Here is a 17,088-nt window from a genome sequence, read left to right as displayed (position 1 = left end):
GATGGACTCCTTCAGGAGTGATACGGTGCCCTAAGAACGACACTTCGTTGGCACCAAAGGTACACTTGTCGTACCGGACTACAAGGCCGTTTTGTTGCCGGCGGTCGAGCACGATGCGCAGGTGACAGAGGTGTTCCTCTTTTGAGGAGGAGAACACAAGTATGTCGTCCACATAACATACACAGAAAGGGAGGTCCCCTAAGATGCCATCCATGAGACGTTGAAACGTTGCCCCAGCATTACGAAGGCCAAAACAGGAGTAATTGAAGGTGTATGTGCCAAACAGAGTGGTGATGGCGGTCTTGGGGATGTCTTTTGGGTTCATAGGCACCTGATAATACCCCTTCAAGAGGTCGAGCGTAGAGAAAACCTTCGCTTTGTGCAGGTAGGAGGTTACATCGGCAATGTTTGGGAGGGGGTAGTGCTCCGGTTCTGTTTGCATGTTCAGGCGCCTGTAATCCCCGCACGGACAGAGGGAGCCGTCTTTCTTCAGAACGATGTGTAAGGGTGACGACCATGGGCTGGAGGCCTTTTGGCAAAGGCCCATTTTCTCCATTTCGGCAAACGTCTGTTTGGCGGCTGCCAATCGATCCGGTGCCAGACGTCTGAATTTTGCGAAGACTGGGGGTCCCGTCGTCTTGATATGGTGATAAATACCGTGCTTGGCAGGAATCGAGGGCGTTTGGCGAAGTTCTGGACGGAAAACTTCCGGGTACGACGTGAGGAGGTGGGCGTAGGCATCCGTGGGTGCGCTGATGTGGAGAGCAAGGTTAGAGGGGGCGGGTTGAAGAGGTGTCGACAAGTACGAGTCTGCGTTGACCAATCGTCGGTGGGCGACATCGACCAGAAGGTGGAAATGAGAGAGGAAATCCGCACCGAGGATTGGCATTGTGACGTCAGCAACGAGAAACTTCCAATTGAATTTACCGTTTCCGAACGATAATGTGAGGTTCTCGTAACCGTAGGTGGGTATCGCAGATCCGTTGGCAGCTACCAAGCGGACGTCGGCAGATGTAGACAGACTACGTTGTGCCTTGAAGAGTTTCCTTGGCAAAAGAGAACGACAAGCACCCGTGTCTACCAAAAATCGCACGCCCGTTCCTGCATTCTGTAAAAAGAACAGATTAGAAACATGGGAGGCCACCGCCACAAGCGATGGCCTGCTTACACGTTTTTTGGCCACTGACAATCTTTGGCACATTTCTTCGCGGTTGCCCCGAATCTGGAGTGGTAGTAGCAAAACTGCGGCGGATGGGAGGTAGTAAGTGGCTGTAGAAGTCGTTCATTGGGGCGCGAGCGATTGGTGGGTGGTGGGCGGCTGTGTCGCCGCTTCGGCACGTCACGGGGTAGGCGTGTATGTCCTACGGCATTCATGTCAGCTTCGGTTGACGTTAAATAGGCATCCTCGTCGTCAGGGGTGGAGGCGTTGATGGAGGTCTTTAAGTGGCTGTCCATAAGGGCGTCAGCTTTGGTCATCAAGTCCTTTATGGGTAAACTATCGACATCGGGTATGGCAGCGCGTACAGGTTCAGGTAAACGGCGTATCCAAAGGGCACGGGGTAGGTTCACCTCACGAGGAGAGCCGTCTGCGGCAGGTTGAAGGCGAGCGATACTGGTCATTTCCCTGAGGGCAAGTGAAGCCCTTTGGTCCCACAACGGTTGTTGCGAGAGCTGAAAAAGCTTTGCTATACGGGCAGCTGGCGACGGCGAGTACTGCTGCAGAAGGTATGATTTGAGGGCGTCATACGCTATTCGGGTGTCTCCTTGTTCACAAAGCCAGTCGGATATTTCTGGGAAGGTGTCCTCGGGTAGTGCCGCGAGAACATAATCCGCTTTGGTGGTTGAGCGAGTCACGCCCCTGATACGAAAGTGGACTTCAGCGCGTTGAAACCAAGCAAACGCCTCTCTGGTGGCGAACGGTGAAAGTTTCAATGGGGTGGCCGCGGCGCCAACTGATGTAGTCTCCGTCATAGTACCAACGATGGAGGGGTGAGGGAGGTGGGGGTGGAAGGCAGTGGGAGCGAGTCGACTTCCGGGGTCACCAATGTGACAGCGCCGAGTAACGGTGTGAACTCAAAGGCAGATTGGAAACGACTGAGTTATATTATTGTGGAACACTCTCCTTTTATACAAAACCTCAAGGCAACAGGACATAACAAGTTAACAAGACAGACAATATCACAGATGAAAAACCAGGCATGAATTTTCATGTTCATTTTAGTGCGAGGGAAGAGCGAAGATACAAGCATAATATATACAAAAGGAATTATGTACAATTGTGTGAAACACGGTTGGTACACCTGCTCCCCTGCACCAAAAGGTATTTGGTTTCATTCATGGCCTTCCACATGCCCCAAAATGATCTACTGCACAGCTACTGAAGACTAAGCTCATTTGGCACAGCTTTACTATGCATGCTAAGGATTGGGTACTTCATACCCAACTTCACCAGTACATCGACACACAGATTCAGAAGTAGGCACCTTTCCAAAAATACAACGTCCTTTTGCTCACATTCACGTTGATTTAGTAGGCCCCCTACCCACATGAAAAGGACATCATTACCTGTTACCGTCCTTGACTACTCTGCTTGTTGGCCTTAAGCCCTTCCCATGGAAACTGAAACATCTGCCTAATGTACATCAGCCTTTCTTTGAGACTGAATAGTGAGATTTGGTATTCCTGAGCAAATTACTTTTGATAGCACTGTTCCTTTTACCTCTCAGTTGTGTATCTTATTAGTGAATCTCCTAGAAATCACCCTACATCAAACAAACGCGTACAACCCAGCTGCCAATGGGAATGGTCGAAAGTTTTTATCGCACTCTTGAAACATTTTGATGTCCCGGTGGATGGGCTTCAACTGGTTTATTCAACTGCCCTAGGTCCCACTGGGAAGAAGAATGACTCCTAAAGATGCAGTGGATGTCTTTGCAGCTGAAATGGTGCATGGCTACCTGGTGATCATCCTTGTCGATTTTTTTTCCATCTATAACGTCCTCCAATAATCTCCAGTGCCTATGTCACATTGTGGGGAAATTTATTTCTTTCACCAGACTTACAAACCCCCAGAGAAGCAACACAGACTGACAGATCTACACTCAGCAATGCCCATTTTCCTGTCCAACAACACTAGTAAAGCCACTGCTGAAGTCCCCTTACAGGGGCTCTTTCCTTGTGATCTGTCATAGGCAAAAAGTATTCTTAATAAACATGTGTAGAAAAAAAAAGACAAGGACTCCATTGATTGCCTAAAACTTGCGTATCTCCTGCTAGATGACCCCCCTACAGTACACATTTCTAGAGCAGTGCTCCCAAATTCATATGTATGTCATTTCTAGGGGGGGGAGTCATGTACTTGACGTGTTTCATACCAATCACTCCTCCCTACACTGTTAATAGAACAACCAAGGTTATCATGTTAAGTAATGCTTTATCATGTTTAAATTTTTTACTGTCTTCGTTGAAAGTTGAAGTTTAGTAGCATTCACCCCGCTTCTCAATTATCACTTAACCGGCAACTCACACATTAGATTTTGGGGAGAGTATTCTATGCACAAACTTTGTCAACGGAGAATTAAATGGTTATTAATAAAAATTAGTATCTGTGTTTGAGTGGAGTTGTGACGGGAAACAGTTTTTGGGCTATATAATTGTTTTTTGATGAAACACAGATATGATAACATTATATGAAGAAGATAAATCAAGCTATGAAATTTAGTTTTAACTATTTAAGGAAGCCAGAATTCCTGGCTGGAAAAATAGATTGCAGATTTTGATAACACTCACCAATAGGTCCATTTTCCTGAACTTCCCCGAAGATGGTAGCATGAGGGAAAGTAGGAGCGTTGTCATTGATGTCCTTCACAACAACTGTAACTACTGCCTCTGCCACATGAACTTCTGGCCGTCTTCTCAGACCATCTTCCTCAATGCCATACGTTCTATACCTATGGTTAAGATCATTGCCATCTTTTTTACCATTAATTCCGATAGGAGAATCACCATAATCCTGGCACCCACCACCATCGATAGAAGCAAATCGTTTCACGAGTGTTCTAGCCATTAGTTCTCCCATATTCTTTTCTATGTTTGTGAAGTCTTCTTGCTTCATGAAATAATCAGTATCTCTCTGTGTGAAATTACTTGATTTTATGGATGGTATTACCGATGGAGAATTCTGGGCACCATCCACGTTCAATCGAGTTTTGTTTTTCTTAATGCCTTCCATCTCGTCTTGGTTCTTATAAAGGTTTGTCAGAAGTGTTGGGTCAATGTTTTCCTTTTTGGTCGTATATAGGGGAAATCGTAAGGGAGACAATGAATCACGTCGTTTTATGTACCTTGTTACATTTTTCAAGTAATTGTTTATGAAAGAAGTGTTTTCTCTTGGGTCCTCTTTCTTGGACGAATATGTACTGTGATTGACATGTAAGTGTACATTATAGTTATTAAGTAGGGAATACATCTCATTATTTGTTTCATTTAAGGCATTAGTTCCATTGAGGAGCTTCATTCCTTCTTTACGATTATATATAGGTTTACTTATTTCACCAAATATTCTGTTTGCAGAAGGAAGGTCCAGATTATTTTCAGTGAAATAATTACCTTCTGATGTAATGTGGCGGTTCTGATGTAGTATTCCCTCTGATCTTTCATGTCCATCATTTTGTCTATTGCTGTGTCTGTTTTCGAGTTTGAGTCTCCTTTCCAAGTATTTTCTCTTCTGCTGAATGACCGTATCAGAAGGTTCTATATGTTTTAAGCTATGAAATTCAACACCGTTGGAGTTATTCTGCTTCCCTTTCTGTTGTAGACTTGATAGAGTTCCCTGTCTCCAAGTATTAAAAGGTGCCAGGAATTGTTTGTTTGTTAATTGTTTTAGTGTAGACAGCCCTAAATAGTCTTGCCCAGATTGTGGAAAATTAGGTACTCGAGGATATCTTCGTCTGGAACCTGGATAAGAAGCTTGAGATATCGATGGCGAAGAGGATGTTACTCGCTGGCCATCTGTGACTTGAACCTTAACTCTCCAGGTTTCTCTTCCTCTTGGTGGATCTCGATCCAAGGCCTAAAAAAAATGGAAACATATGATCAATACAAAATAGGAAACGAAACATCATATTTATGTTTCATAAAACTATCTTTAAAAGTAATTATCTTACGATACAAAAAAACTATCGAGTTCTTTGTTTTATAAAACAATATTTAAATTTATCTATCGACTGACAGAATTAGAAAATTGGCAAAGAATGTAAACAAAAATACAGGAATTTCATCGGATTTTGAATAAGAGACTGACTAAACTATTTCCAATGGCATTTGAAGGGTCTCCATTTTAAATTATATGAAACAGAAATTTAGGTAATAGTATTGTATAACTTGACTTTTTAAAGTAATAAAGCTCTAAATGTAAAATTGATAACTGCTTCTCTTTTGCTAATTATTACTAGAACATTCAGGATACAAATCATATTACAATTAAGATTATAAGCATTCGACTATTAAAAGAAAATTTAACTGCAAACATATGGTCAAAATTATATGCAATTACAAATTATTTCGCAATCGGTTTTCATAATTATTTGTCTCGTGGTTTGTAATAAATTTTCATCATTATTTTTTTTTTCTATTTCATTTTCAACATTGAAAATTTTACATTTTCCCAAATAGTCAGAAATTAGGATTATCAATAGTATTCGACTTTTTTTTTTAAATATAATATCCCCCAGATGATTGCATGTCATTAGGACAAATAATAAAGCGTGGCATAGTTGTGACAAGGTGTTAACCTGAAAATATATTTTTGCATGTGAAATATAATACACTATGACCTCATAATTATTTTTTCTAGCTAAAAGAACCTTGATGCTCTCTGTCCTACCGAAAAACCATTGGAACCTACAGTTTCAGATATATGAAATATATAAAATTATTAATCAAAGATACAGTGTTAGCTTATATATATATATATATATATATATAAATATATATATATTTATATAAATATATATATATATATATATATATACATATATATATGCACACATATAGGTTTATATATATATATATATATATATTTATATATATATATATATATATATGTATATAAATATATATATATATATCTATATATATATATATATATATATGTATGCATATATATTTATATATAAATGTATATATAAATATATATATATATATATATATATACATATATATATATATATATATATATTTATATATATAAATATATATATATATATATATATATTATGTATAAATATATATGTATATATATACATACATATATATATATATATATATATGTATATATACATATATATATATATATATGTATATTTATATATATATATATATATATATATTTATATATATATATATATATATATATATATATATATATATATATATATATATATATATATATATATATATTTATATATATATATATATATATATTATATGCATATATATTTATATGTGTGTGTCTGTATATCATTATCAATTGCTGAGCTACTACCCTTGTTGGAAAAGCAGAATGTTATTAGCCCAGGGGCTCTTGCAGGGAAAATAGCCCAGTGAGGAAAGGAAACAAAGAAAAAATTAAATATTTCAAGAACAGTAACATCATTAAAATGTATATCTCCTATATAATCTATAAAAACGTTAACACAACAAAAGGAAGAGGAATAAGATAGAATAGTGTGCCCGAGTCTACCCTGAACAAGATGAATGCCCTTCTCCTTGAAAAGCTGCCTACCATAGCTAAAGAGTCCCTTTTACCCTAACCAAGAGAAAAGTAGCCACTGAACAATTACTGTGCAGTGAAGAAAATTTGTTAATTAATCACAGTGTTGTTATGTGTACAAGGACAGAGGAGAATAATTAAATAATAGGCCAGATTTTTCAGTGTTGGTATAGGCAAAGGGAATAAGAACCGTAACCAGAGAGAAGGATCCAATGTAGTACTGTCTGGACAGTCAAAGGACCCCATAACTCTCTAGCGGGAGTATCTCAACGGATGGCTTATCAATGGTCAACCTACAACCTTATGATTAAACTGAATAGTCAACGTCTTGGTGGAGTACAAAGATCGAAGATAGTGTTCAGAATACCAAGGAAAAGCATTTGATTTTCTTTTTTTCATTATTTGGTGTTGATACAATCATTATAGAGGATCTCAACCCCATCATAGGTTCTTGCACTCAATATTGGCAACAAAACCGACAAGGCGTCATCTGCACGCCCTCCAGCAAGAATATTCATCCGTAACATTGCTTAACAATGTGTCAGACGCAACCCATCTAAAAGGGGTTGATTAGACCTCACCTTCCTGTCAAATATTATCCAAAGGTTCTAACTGGCGACTTCATTTTGTGCTTATAAGAAATCCCTTTGCAACGTAAATTGACACCGAACTTGAGATATACCCCTTTCCTCCTCCTTCCCACAAAAGGTAGAATCTATACTTTGCAAATAGGGAGAGATTCAAGTTATATATGACTGAGCGGGCTCTTGAATACATAAAGAACCCATACAATGATATCTGCATCTTATCACTAGGCTTCAATAAACAGCTCAATGCTGCCGCCAGTATATTTAATGCCTCAGAAAAAGTATTCAGGAACAAAGCATGTGGATGCCTGGTACTATAACGGCCGCATCAAGGAAATGAACGTAAGAATCAACCAAACCAGAAATCTCTCCAGAATTCACAGAACCAGTGAACTTAATGCTCTACTAGTTCAAATTACTAAACATTCATTAAGAGTAACATTGGAAGTTAAAATAGACAAATTGTATCCATGGTGTCACGAAATCTACAACAACAAATTTCTAGCAAAGATATGGGGCTGGTTCTACAAGATCTCTGGTAAAAACAAAACACCCAAACCATCAGCAGAGGCAAACAGAATTGCAAAAAACTCTATGAACCCTGCCAAAAGCGCAAATCTTCCTCTGTAAATCATGAATAGACAAAGAACTTTGTTGTCAGTCAGGAATAACATTATTGAAGCAGCATGCAACATTATAGATGACATCGACAACCCCTATATCATGAAAGAACTAAACACAGCGCTCACAAAAAAAACAGAAGTGACAATGCCTTGAACCTGATCTAATCACTAAGGAATATGGGAAGTCCAAGAAAGTTGGTGTACTTGCACCTGATCAACAGAACACACATTGATAGACTCCGACAAATAACAAGGAACCAACAATAATTGAAACCCATCTCAAATCCCAAAGAACCAGACACCTACCAACCCATAGTCTTAATTAGCTGCACCCAGAAAGTTGCTGAACAAATTGTGCTCAGCAGACTGCAATGAAAAATAGACCCACTACATCCTCTTCGTTATGCTTGCAGAAAAGGCATAGGCACTCAAGAATGTTTAACCCATGTCCTTACAACAATCAGTGACAAAATAAAAAAATTGCCATTTTTGTTGACCTCGAGAAACCCTTTGAACTAGCCAGCTCCCCATTAATCTCTTCACACTCGTAGAGAAAAGAGTTAAAGGACGCTCACTGGCATGGACTTGCAATTACACTTAGAACCATGAACCCAGATTCATCTTCTAAGAGAAGACCTCTGAATTCATACCCCTGGGAAATGGAACTCCTCAGGGGTGAATTCTAAGCCCATATCTATTATAGTTTCTTATGGAGAATCTTGCCGTTTAGACCGGAGTGAAAATCTTCTTGTACGCTGATGACACAAGTATTATCTGGCCACAGAAAGCACACTCACGCAAAACTACCCAGAAGGCACTTGATCTGGCCCAGACCAAATGGAAAGACCTAGGCCTGAAAATCAACACCAAGACCAAACCAATGGCCATTAAATACCGGGAAGACCCTCCAAATTTTACCCTTATGGGCGAACCCGTATAATAGGAGAAACAATTCATGTATCTAGGTGTAAACATCAGAAAAACTCTATCACCTGCCAACGAAGCAACCCACATATAAGAAATAACAAACATTCATATCTCAGCTATAAAACGAATGACCTCCCTCAAACAACGAGTATCAAACAGCCTCCTAAGACTGTTCTACACACAAGCAACTTGATTCCACACAGGCTATGCAGCTCCTACGCTCATCTCATTGAGCAAAACTAAAAAAGCTCCCTGGAAGCTGTCCAAGACAACACAATGAGACTCATCAGCGGCTCCCTAATGTGGACCAGGGTCTGCTTGTTGAGAACTTAAACTAATCTTATTTCCCTTTCAGCAATGATTGACAACAGAAATTGCAGCATCATATTGAAGTCAATCAAAGAAGACAGAGACTGCCCTTTGAATAACAGACTCATAAGACTCCTTCCCTTGGCAAAGGAGATTGAATCTCCAAATGCACATGCAAAGAGACTACTGGATACACTTAGAAGAATACAAATGCAGAAGGAAGCCCTCAAGACCAAGGAACAACGAAACCACGGTGGTTACATCACTCCTGCTCTGTGGTAACTACATCCCTTCCAGCACAACTCCACCATCCTCCCAGCAGCAAGCGAAGCTCTCTGCACGCCAGAACAACTTATTGCAACAGCTGGAAATCCAGTCAACAGCACCTCCACCCCCAGTATCTACTATACTGATGGATCACTTGACAGTGATATTCCTGCAGTAGCAGCACTCGTTTCTCCATCAGGTTACAGAGAAAACTGGAGAATTTCCAACCTCGCCTCTTCTCTGCAAGCCGAGTTAGTAGTGACTGCCAAAGCCCCAGAACACTCGGCAAGTCTACCTGGAGGAAGTACGTCTATCCACACTGATTTGTGAGGACCCATTCTGGATCTCAACAACAAATAGCCCATTGAAAATATCTATCTAATCACAACAATATAGTATCTAGCTTTAGCTCACTAAAGCAACAAGAAGCAGATCATCCTGAATAGGATTCCAAGTTACACTGTAATCACTGGAATTGACGAGGCTGATCACCCGGCCGAATCAGCCCTGATGGGCCAGACAATCAGTATCACACTTCAACATAAACCGAAAGTCATCAAGAATGTAAAAGACAAGAATAGTAAGGTGAGCCTTCCTTGCCGGCTCCAGATAAGTCAAATGGTACATCAAAACCACCAACCCAATCCCACATCCTCTTGCAAGAAATATGACCTGCCAAGTTGCAGTCATCAATTGCAGACTGCGACTAGGGTATCTGTGCAACTGGCAAAGCATCCAAGAAAACGAAGAAGACACAGCAGCACAGCAGCTAGCAGAAAGACTGTGCAATAACTCTCAGCAACTGACAGATGAATCTCTGCAACACTATCCGTTGGATTGTCTAGAAAAATAGCCTACTAAGAGAGGAATTCCATTCTATCATTCCTGTAACTGCAACAGCAATCGCAAAATACATCATTGCTAATAGCAATATATTCTCAGGCTTTCTCTGCAGCTACCCTTCCCCCCAGGTAACGTAACTACCAACACCTATTTGAAATTAGAGTAACCCAACCTTGTAATACTCTGTTTAACCTCTTTTTAGTCCTTTTCTCACTTGCAATTCTCTTCTATCGTTTAAGAATATCTGGACACATTCCCAAATAAACATTAAAATGTGATAAGCATGTAGACTTTCCAATGACTAAAACACATAATTAAAATTTTATTTTTACCTTTGTTCTATTATTTTCAGGTACATGAATGTTTATTCTATACTTTCTCTACTTCATATACCCACTAACCAAATTATCCTTTTCAGCTCTCTCCTACTCAAGCTGAAACTATCTATTATCGCTCATCCTAAAAACTCAAATGTAAATCACTAAGGAAGTGTTTTTCTTCTTATATACCAATATCTCAAACTAAATATTTCCTACTCCTTCCCAAGCCCTTTTACTCATCGGGACTTACTGCTGTACCTCCTTCCTCTCCAATTGACCAAAGAGAACGAGTTAGTTCTACCGGGATGGATACCTTCCTCCCCTCCGTCACCTTCTTCCTTTTCATTTGAACTCAAGAGGCCTCTTAAATGAGGATAAAGAAAGTTGAATTGGCAATAAATAAATGTTTCTAATTATCCTTATCCCACAACCAAAACTATCTACAAATAAAAGTCGCACATTATCCTATATCCTAATTCACCTGCAAACCTGAAAAAAATCTAATCAAACACCTACGGGCTACAGTGTGCAAGAGTCGGTGCCTAGCGGTAAGGGCCCAATCTGCAACAACAACAACAACGTCGTGAACTTTTTTCCAGACTTTATTTAGGGTTAAAGTTACACCTTTATACAAATGGATTGGTGGTGGAAATTTTGATACTAAAATATATCGAAACTCCGAATGTTAACAAAAAAAAATTAATAAATGAAAACTTCAGAAAGATAAAGATGAAAATTTTCAGATAATTTTTAGATACCTAAATGATTTTTCTCAAGACCACAGAACATCACAAAGCTTACAATTTGATTTTTTTACAGCAACATGAACGTCTTTTCTGCAGGAATGTCATCTGTTGTTCAATGCAGGCTAATATGTGAAGTTTACACGCTATCTCAGATATTGGTGTGTAGTGTGCATTAATCTCGGACTCGCCACTTGGAGCGGCACATACCTTATGGCAATTTGTGGTCTCTATGCTTCTGCATTTGAACTCTAATTTAATAGTTTCTGCACTCCCATCCATTCCGTTCTTCTTTTTTCTCCGGTGCAGTTCAAGATTCCAAAGTTACATATAGTTGATGAGGAGGTTTAAAACATTGCTCAATTGTACATAGTAGCATAGGACGTGAAACTTACTCGCTACCTTAGTTCCATATTTGAAGGCTGCGCTGATCCCTGATTCCAGTTCCTCTGTAACTGCATCACTCTCCACAACAGCTTCAAGTCTCCTCGATCAAGCATTCTCTACTTGTTGAAGAATCCTCTCCGCTTCCATGCAAGTTATCAATGCCTTGTCACTTCTCAGTATGGTACTTGGACATGTTACTTTATCTTTGAAATGAACGAAGTGAATTGGAACACGTGACGATCTCAAATAATAAATGAAGAAACTTCAATGCATTTTCCAGGTCGTTTAGAAAACTATCTGGAGGGCAATGAATCCAGAGAAAAACTAGCTTAGCTCAGTGAACACCACCAAAACAATGTCTATTAAATATGTTTTTTACAGCAGATGGAAAGATGGAAAGAGCAATTCAAGACCGAATCTCAAGTGGCCAGAAAGCATTTGGAAGGCTAAGAAGAATCTGGAAAGATAGAAATATATCCATTAAGTTGAAAATTAGGCTATTAAGAGCAATAGTAATCCCCACAGTGATATACGGTGCTGAATGCTGGATACTGAAGAAGAGAGAAGAGAAAAAGTTATTAGCCTTTGAAATGAAATGTCTGAGAAGAATCTGTGGTATAAGATGGGAGGACAGAATTACGAACGTGAGAGTGAGAGAAATGGCTGGTGTTGAGGACACAATTCTGATTAGAGTGGAAGATATTCAGAGGAGATGGTTTGGGCATGTACAGAGGATGGAACAGGACAGATGGCCAAAGATAGTGCTTCATGGTCAAGTGGCCGGAAATAGACCGAGAGGACGACCAAGAGATACATGGGTGAAAACCTTCAAGAAAGCAAATAGAGGCGAGACATTTCAGCAGCTGGCACAGATGGCATTGGATAGGAGTCTCTGGAGAGAATGGCGATATCAGATGCAGGACCCAACCCGGAGAATTCCGGACGGGATTTAGTGAGTGAGTGAGTGATATATATATATATATATATATATATATATATATATATATATATATATATATATATATATATATATATATATATATATATATATATATAATGTAAGTTACGTTGAACAAATAAATGCGTACTTTGATCATTTTCATTTTGGTCCTTTCCAGTTTCCTGTAAGTATTTATGAATTCTGAGCCCAAGGTTCTTAAGTCAATAAAACATAGGTATCTTGAAATTATTACTATTATTTTCTTATTCATTACAGCGAGCTTTGGAACTGAACTCCGTTCACAATCATGCTAAACTAAAACCTTGAATCATATTCTCTCTCAGTGTTACATACATACATATACCAAGGCACTTCCCCCAATTTTTGGGGGTAGCCGATATCAACAAATGAAACAAAACAAAAAGGGGACGTCTACTCTCTACGTTCCTCCCAGCCTGACAAGGGACTCAACCGAGTTCAGCTGGTACTGATAGGGTGCCACAGCCCACCCTCCCCCGTTATCCACCCGAGATGAAGCTTCATAAAGCTGAATCCCCTACTGCTGCTACATCCACGGTCATCTAAGGTACTGGAGGAAGCAGCAAGGCCTACCGGAGCTGCGTCACAATCGCTCGCCATTCATTCCTATTTCTAGCACGCTCTCTTGCCTCTCTCACATCTATCCTCCCATCACCCAGAGCTTTCTTCAATCCATCCATCCACCCAAACCTTGGCCTTCCTCTTGTACTTCTCCCATCAACTCTTGCATTCATCACCTTCTATAGCAGCCAGCCATTCTCCATTCTCTCAACATGGCCAAACCACCTCAACACATTCATATCCACTCTAGCTGCTAACTCATTTCTTATACCCATTCTCACCCTCACCACTTCGTTCCTAACCCTATCTACTCTAGATACACCAGCCATACTCCTTAGACACTTCATCTCAAACACATTCAATTTCTGTCTCTCCATCACTTTCATTCCCCAAAACTCCGATCCATACATCACAGTTGGTACAATCACTTTCTCATATAGAACTCTCTTTACATTCAATACCAACTCAGTGTTACATTTGTATAAGTATTAATAGGATATTTCGTAAATGTTACATTGGTTAAAATAGAATGCTTTTAACGTGTATCAAGCCAAAAGTTGTTACCTCAAGTCTAGAATAAAAAGACTGTCTGTGTATCCAAGCAAGTTAGTGTTTGACAAAATAAAAGAAATTTTGTACACATACAACAACAAAAAACATATCATCACATGATTCAGAACTTCCGTAAAGTGCAAATATACAAGTTCATTGCTAAAATGTATTATTCAGCATACTGTACACGTAAAATTAGCAGTAAAAAAATAATAAAATACATATTAAACAGTAACACAGTTGTATAAAAAGGGCACAAGAGTTAGTGTTTAAATTTTTTTAGAAGCATATTACAAACTTCTTGAGAATTTAAAGAAGGCTTCATATCTTTGATAAAAAATATATTCAGTCATTCTAAGATACTCAACTGAGTAACTTGTATATGAAACTTTTACCTGTTCAGTGATATGATTATTTTTCTCGGCCTGGCTTCACCATGGAAAATTATGATATGATACTTCTTTGACCCAGTCTTTGTGTCCATTTGGAATCTCTCTTCGATACTACATGTGTCATATTCAATATATTTGGAAAAGTCACGAATAGGAGTACACAACATGATGGCTGTTGGAAACTTACCCATGCCGGTTTACAGTTTATTTTTAATAACTTAGGCTGGGGTCACACATCTGCGACTAAGGTCTGCAACTTGCTGCGATGTTAGAAAACAACTGTATTTCTCAGAATCGCCATTTTATAATGAATTCCCCTCGAATATGTGCAGAATATCGTGAGAGGTTTGCTCAACCTGTCGCACCGCCCGAAAATATCCAATGCGAGCTTAATCCAGTCGAGACTACGTCGCGAACATTTTGGTCTGTTCAAAACTGTGGCGACCTTCCGCTTCCACTCCTGTCACCTGCGAAACCTCACAACGGAGTTCTAGGCGAATCGTACCCAACTACGACTAGGCAACGGTTCCTTTGCAACAATTGCAGGCATGTACAACGATTATAGACAGCCTGCGATCTGGTACATAGCATGATGACCACATGACGTTTCCCTCTTGTTTAAATGCAACGATAGAGATCTACCCTGCCACAGTTCGCAGGTCGTCCCACTCTGGTCACTATGAATGAAAGCAATAAAGAAAGCAAACGTAAACAAATAAAATCTTCAATTATTATTAATGACTTAAAAATAAAATAAAATATATGAGTAGATGAAAAGATTTTAGATGGTCACCATGAATGAAATCAATAAAGAAAACGAACGTGCATGAATAAAATGTACAATCGTTACCAATGACTTAAATAGAAAATAAAGAATATGAATATATAAAAAGACGTTGAATGGTCACTATGAAGAAAATCAATAAAGAAAACGAACGTGAATAAATAAAATGTGCAATCATTATCAATTACTTAAATATAAAATAAAGAATGTGAACAGCTAAAAAGATATATGATGGTCACTCAATGAAATCAATAAAAAACGAATGGAAATAATTGAAATGTGCAATCATTTTCAATGACTTAAATAGAAAATAACGAATATGAACAAATAAAAAATATCAAGTTATCACTACGAATGAAGTAAATGCAGATACCTCAATTCATATACTTCCTTAGCCAATCGTTGTGCACTCGCTGCCAAATCCAGTCGCAATCTACTGGTAATCGAAAGGTAATTGAGTGGCATTCTATAGCCATCGCAATAAATCTCACTGGAATCCGAACTAGTCACGATTATTCATAAGGTTAATTCCATGCTGACCGTAGTAGGCGGTGGCTCACGTTCAACTCTTCCGCCAACATTCGCCCAGGTTCAAGAATAAGTGATTGGGAATCTACCAGGAAGCGTGCAACAGGTCATTACGACATAGACCAGCAGAACAATCGCTAGACTTTCCGCCATTTCTTGGATTTCTTAATTTCACAGCGAGTCGCAGAGCTTAGTTTAGTGATGTGCGACCCCAGCCTAAATTTTTCTAATTATTCTTGTAATAGCTAATCAGGTTTACGGGATCGTCTATATTGTCAGGTCTGATGTGGTCTGATATGATTATTTTTAGTATGATATCATTAACCTTGTAGTTACTACACATCTGACCTTGGAAATAGAAGTTTATCTGTTTTCATCTTTAGCTGGTTACGACCCATTCCCTAGCATTTTCTCGAGAAAGTCCTTCGTTAGGATTGAAAAGTTACTGTTGGCCTTATAATGTAAGCTAGCAGGCTGGCCAAGACACCAGCCACCAGTTGAGATACTACTACCAGAAATTAAATGGGTCTTTTAAGTGGCCAGGCAGTACTACATTGACTCAGTCTCTCTGGTTACGGCTCATTTTCTGTTAGCGTACACATACACCGAATAGTTTGGCCTATTCTTTCCACATTCTCCTCTGTCCTCATACACCTGACTACACTAAGATTACCAAACAATTCTTCGCTCAAGGGGTTAACTATTGTACCGTAATTTGTCAATGGCTACTAAGCTCTTGTTAAAGTAGAAGAGACTTTAGTTATTTTGAGCACTTCTAGGAGAAGGATCATCCGAAATAAAACCATGTTCTCTAGTCTTGTGTAGCGTCATAGCCTCTGTCCATGGTCTTCCCCTTTCTTTCGTCAGAGTTCTCTTGCTTTCAGGCACACGATTCTGTATTATTTTTCTTCTTCTTTATTTTAAGTTCTTTATAGTTTCTATATGAAACGTCTATTTTATTATTGTTACTGATCGTAAAATGTTTTTATATCAATTGTTTATTAATTACCTTGTGGTTTGTTTATTTCCTTGTTTCATTTCCTGACTAGGCAATTTTCCCTGTTGGAGCCTTGGGCTCATGGCATTTTTTCTTTTCTAACTCGGGCTGAGAGCTTAGCTAATAATAATAATAATAATAATAATAATAATAATAATAATAATAATAATAATAATAATAATAATAATAATAATAATAATATATTGCAGGAAATTTTAGGAGAGTAAAATACAAAAATATCGACATCGTTAAGGTAGGGCTTGATACTCTAATCAGAAGCCGCATCAATGAGTGTGTTGAAGATCACATAGGGTATGGGAATTATTGGTGTTACAGGGTTTCATACAAGAATGAAGGACTAAAGAAGGAATTTGATACTTACCGCTTATAACCTTAGTTCATAGTTCGTGAGGATATATATATATATATATATATATATATATATATATATATATATATATATATATATATACATTTATATATATATATATATATATATATATATATATATATATAT

The 17,088-nt window shown here is 38.6% G+C and overlaps 1 protein-coding gene across 1 annotated transcript in view; it reads right to left on the bottom strand.

Annotated features, from left to right (window-relative positions):
* Positions 1-17,088, bottom strand: part of LOC137655437 (putative neural-cadherin 2) — a 275,648-nt gene that overhangs the window by 123,373 nt on the left and 135,187 nt on the right. The window contains exon 6 of the mRNA XM_068389332.1: positions 3,790-5,071. Within this exon, the coding sequence (XP_068245433.1) occupies positions 3,790-5,071 (1,282 nt within the window). The remainder of the gene's footprint in view (positions 1-3,789; positions 5,072-17,088) is intronic.

Source organism: Palaemon carinicauda, chromosome 16 (genome assembly GCF_036898095.1).
Source record: "Palaemon carinicauda isolate YSFRI2023 chromosome 16, ASM3689809v2, whole genome shotgun sequence".
Classification (NCBI taxonomy): domain Eukaryota; kingdom Metazoa; phylum Arthropoda; class Malacostraca; order Decapoda; family Palaemonidae; genus Palaemon; species Palaemon carinicauda.
The sequence above is the reverse complement of the archived record's forward strand: the minus strand, read 5'-3'. Positions and strand labels throughout refer to the sequence as shown.